Source organism: Physeter macrocephalus, chromosome 15, assembly GCF_002837175.3.
Source record: "Physeter macrocephalus isolate SW-GA chromosome 15, ASM283717v5, whole genome shotgun sequence".
Lineage (NCBI taxonomy): Eukaryota > Metazoa > Chordata > Mammalia > Artiodactyla > Physeteridae > Physeter > Physeter macrocephalus.
In genome coordinates, this window is record NC_041228.1 from 37869361 (window position 1) to 37874503 (window position 5143).

At 36.5% G+C, this 5143-nt stretch overlaps 1 protein-coding gene across 2 annotated transcripts in view; it reads left to right on the forward strand.

The window, feature by feature from the left end:
- STK3 (serine/threonine kinase 3) overlaps nt 1-4934 on the forward strand; it is a 340768-nt gene extending 335834 nt beyond the window's left edge. The window contains exon 11 of one of the 2 annotated variants that reach the window (XM_024115876.3): nt 3552-4934. In XM_024115876.3, coding sequence (XP_023971644.1) covers nt 3552-3710 — 159 coding nt within the window. In that variant the 3' untranslated portion in view covers nt 3711-4934. The remainder of the gene's footprint in view (nt 1-3551) is intronic. The other variant, XM_028500780.2, reaches the window with a different exon arrangement.
- The last annotated feature ends 209 nt before the right edge of the window (nt 4935-5143 follow it).

The window sequence follows — 5143 nt, forward strand, 5'->3', positions numbered from 1 at the left end:
AGAAAAAAAGGTCATGAAGAACCTAGGGGTAAGACAGAAATAAAGACACAGACCTACTAGAGAATGGACTTGAGGATATGGGGAAGGGTAAGCTGTGACAAAGTGAGAGAGTGGCATGGACATATATACACTACCAAACGTAAAATAGATAGCTAGTGGGAAGCAGCCACATAGCACAGGGAGATCAGCTCAGTGCTTTGTGACCACTTAGAGGGGTGGGATAGGGAGGGTGGGAGGGAGGGAGATGCAAGAGTGAAGAGATATGGTGATATATGTATATGTATAGCTGATTCACTTTGTTATAAAGCAGAAACTAACACACCATTGTAAAGTAATTATACTCCAATAAAGGTGTTAAAAAAAGAAATTAGTGTTATTGGTTACATTTGCTTATTCCTGTTTTGCTGATTATTCCAGTTAAATTAGAACATGTTGCCTTTCAATACAGACATTTGAGTGTATAAGCAGCCTCTATCCATTTGTTTCCCTGAGATGGTTTGGATGATACTCATTACAAAAAAAAACAATCAGCTTTAAAACCTTAAAAAGACACCCACTTGAGAAACCATTTTTTCTGCCTGTCAAATTAGAAAAAAATTAAAACAAAACTAAAGACCAAAAGAACACCCAATGCTGATGAGGATATGGTGAAGTAAATGGGTACACTCAAATAAAACTAATGAGTAATGTATATTACAATTAAGCAATATATATCAAGAACCTTAAAAATGTTCACATTTGTTGACTCAGAAACTCTACTTTTAGGTATCTATTCTAAGGAAGTAGAGATGTGAATAAAGCTCTATGCATAAAGATGTTAATTACAGGACTTCCCTGGTGGCTCAGTGGTTAAGAATCCTCCTGCCAATGCAGGGGACACGGGTTCGAGCCCTGGTCTGGGAAGATCCCACATGCCGCGGAGCAACTAAGCCTGTGTGCCACAACTACTGAGCCTGCGCTCTAGATCTCGCAAGCCACAACTACTGAGCCCCAGTGCCACAACTACTGAAGCCCGTGCGCCTAGAGCCCGTGCTCTGCAACAAGAGAAGCCACCACAATGAGAAGCCCACACACCACAACGAAGAGAAGCCCCCGCTCACCGCAAACTAGAGAAAGCCCGTGCGCATCAACGAAGACCCAACACACCCCAAAATAAATAAATAAATAAATTTATTTTTAAAAACCGCAAACTAGAGAAAGCCCGTGTGCATCAACGAAGACCCAACACACCCCAAAATAAATAAATAAATAAATTTATTTTTAAAAACAATTAATTGCAGCAGAAACTAACACACCATTGTAAAGCAATTATATTCCAATAAAGATGTTAAAAAAAATTAATGAAGTATGTAATAATATAATACTATGCTTTCTATGTACATGTATATAATAGTATATAATATAATAAGCTAGGGTTTTCTTTTTTTTTTTAACGATGTTTGACTAAAAAATAACAGGGCATATTTTACATATACACCAGAACTTCTTATACACCAAAGCAAATGGTAGTCACCTTCAGAGTCATCATCCTGGGAGCCAATGCATTCTCTCCCATAACACTCTCATTCTTATATTCTTGGAACTCCTCTTTTGCATTTCTTCAGTCTCTGACTCATTCTTTTCAGTATCCTCAGTGGTGACAAACCTTTTTCAGTTGAGAATGGATTTGATTTGGGGAACCAAGGTTCACTAAGGGCCAGGTATGATGAGTAAGGTGGAGGATCAAGCTGAAAAATGCTATTTTTGGTTAAGATTGACATGTGACTGTAAAGTGATGAGAGTGTTTTCTGGCTTGGCTTATAAAGTAACCAAAGACAGTTCTCTTCTGAAAACAAAACATAAGCTCCAAGTTTTATCATATTAAAACCAAGTCTGGATTACTCTCATGTAATTTCCTGCTCCAAAGTTGATCATGGCTTCCTGAAGTCCAAACCTGGCTTTGGCTGGCTTCCAGGACCCCACCAGCTCCTAGTTTTCTGTTTAGTTTTCTGTCCTTATTAGTTCTTCCTCCTCAGCACAGCAGGGCCTCCTCCCAGGGCCCTGCTCACTGCCCTGAGGTACCCCCTTTTCCAAGGACCAGCACAGTCCCTGCTCCCTAAATGGAATCATGTCTCCATTAAATTTATAGCAAGGCTCCTCTCTTTTTTGTTGGGAATCTGTTTTTAGAAAAAACAAAAAACAATGGATGCTTTTCCCAGGAAAATGTACACATGAACATGCAGAATTTTTCACATGAGAAGCTTAGTCACAGATTTAAGAACCTGTCACTATAATCTGTACCACATACAGTAGGGCTTAATTGTATTGGGTCTGGCATAAATCCCTAAATATTTATAGTTGCTAATCTTACCCTTCAAGCTAATTTGTAAGTTTCTAAGGCAAGGAAATAGTTTAGTACTTCTATGCTTCCCTTACAATACCTACCAAGATGCTGAGTATATAAGAGCAAATAGTAGATCATTTTGCTTTAACAGACTTTTTAAAAATCACCTGTCTGCCACCATTGCTTTAATAGTTTCTGAAGGAGACAGAGTGTTAGATTTTTTTAAATGTTAATAAGATAAAAAGCCCAAGTGTTAGGTTATATATTTCAGGGCATCCTATAGGCCCTGAGGCAATATCCCTAAAATGTTTCTCAGGAGATAATCCATATCTTGCTGTTTTGACATGTAAATAAATACAGTAAAGCTCAGGATGCCACAGATCCTGTTATGTAGAACAGATTTTAATCCCCCATTCACACAGGACATGAGGCCTCTCTTCTGTTGTTACACAGAAAACCAGTAAAGGATGTGCCATTGGTGACCCCAGAAGCTAGCATAATCAAACTAAATCATTATACTCAAACTGTATCATTTAGTCAAATCATATCATTACTGTCAAACTATAACATATACAGTGAACACGTGACAGGTATTTCATTTTCAAATCGGCCAAGCCCATGTCAGAACTTACACAGCACTGTTTGTATCAGGTTTGGGATATTTTGAATCAGAAATTGAAAACCCTGTCTTACCAAAATGCTTGGGGTAAAAGTATTCTAGATAATTTAATTTTCTGGTTAACCAAGTGCTTAAAATTTAAGCATTTGGTAAAATGTAGAATAGAACGGTTAATTTAACCTGTATTCAATCTTGTCACATTCTTGGGTGATCTCTGCAAGTGTTTATGATTATCGTAGCTCTCCATAGATGGCAAGGGTGTGAGAGAGTTGAGTGACTATATCCGGAACATATCCTGAGAGTGTGTTTGTTGACGATGGTGGATTTGTCTTTCTGCCTTTTTTAAAACAGATACATTTTATTAGCTTATTTTTCTCATTTGTTTTTTCCTAAAAGCAGAGTTTCTTATTGTTTTGTTGCAGATTACTTGAGGTTCTTGCAAGATGTAGCTTCTTGGTTCTTGAGGGAAGGAATTCCTGTTTTAATTGTTGAGCCATATTTCAAAGATGGTGTAAAGAGTTGAAATATTCATGCTAAAACTCATTAGACTTTAACCTATTGTAGATAATTTTACTATTTTAATATCTTCTTTTTTTTTTCAATATCCAGTTAAAAAATCTAAGTTTAGAAGAACTACAGATGCGGTTAAAAGCGCTGGACCCCATGATGGAACGAGAAATAGAAGAGCTTCGTCAAAGATACACTGCGAAAAGACAACCCATTCTGGATGCAATGGATGCGAAGAAAAGGAGGCAGCAAAACTTTTGAGTCTAATTTCTTTTCTGTTTGTTTCTATGACTATTCTGGAGACCAAGAAACCACTAAGAATTGAAGGAATATTATGATTTTTTTTTTAATCTCTAAGATTTGTGCTCTATGACCAGGCAACAGTCAAAAACTGATGATGGTACAAACCCAGGTAAATCCCCAAAAGACAGAACTTAATACTGTTTCCACTGTGTTTTCATTCTTAAATGATGGAAACAGCAGAAATGCATTCTTCTCTGCATCTGTCAGCTGCATACTGGCACTAAAACTGTGTTGTAAAATGAAGGCTGTGTTTAGAAACCTTGAAAATCCAAAGCTATTGTTTAATTGTACAGCACCGAAGGGCTTTATGTTACAATATTCTTTATTCTCTTTTAGTAGCCTATTTATTGTATCCCTTTAGGTAAATTTATTTATTTATGCTATTTCACTTTGTTTTGTTTTTTAAGGACAAGATCAGGATAGCTTTTGTGAAGGTAGGGACATATTAATAGATGATAATGTACAACCAAATTATACTGTAAGCAAGGAGCTATGGGGTTACTTACATTCCTTGATTTCCAGGATAGTTTTCCAATAGAAGCAAAGCAATAATAGCAATAGTACACAAATGGGCCAGACATTTTTTATACTGAAGCAATAATTCCATTTTTACCTTCTGAAATTTTAGTTTTTTAATTTTTGATGTTTGGTACAAATAGGACTATATATATTTAGGTCATACAGAGCTATAATGTTTAAAACCAAAGAAATCAGTGGAACCCTTGCACAAAAAAGTATGGTAAATATTTTTAAAGAAATAAATCCTTAAGACAAATGTAATTGTTAATATTGTTTCATGTTTCATGTGTAGGTCTAATAGCTAAACTGTATCAGATTGTAATAAGCTCATCAGATTTATTTCTGTGAGTATGTGCTCAACTGTTACAGACTTGTTTGTTGATTTCACTTATTTCCTGGGAATTGGTAAACGTCATGTGCCTGAGGATAACAAAATAGCAAAAACATTTGTACTGAACTGTGCAAGCCTTGGGGACTGAAAAAAAAAAGATTAAAACCATTAAAAAGAAACTCATTTCTAAGCTGAATGATCATTTGTGTAATTGAAGCGGGACCAGTCATTTTCTAAACTACATATGGCCATCTTGACAGCATTTGTTCTTTTGTGTGTTTAATTACTATGTTTAAATCATAAAGGCAAATAAATGTTACTGTGCCACCCAACACATTTCATCTCGATCTTTTTTTTAAAACTGATGACCTGGATTCTGTCTTTTCCAGGCAAGGAAGGTATATTAGTCAGGACAGGCTAGACTTTGCAGTGATAACAACTCTGAACCTTCAGTGACTTAACATAACCCAGGTTATTTGTCACTCGTGTGCCCTGCTACTGTCCTTCACACCCAGGGACCCTGCTGACAGAGCCTCCACCA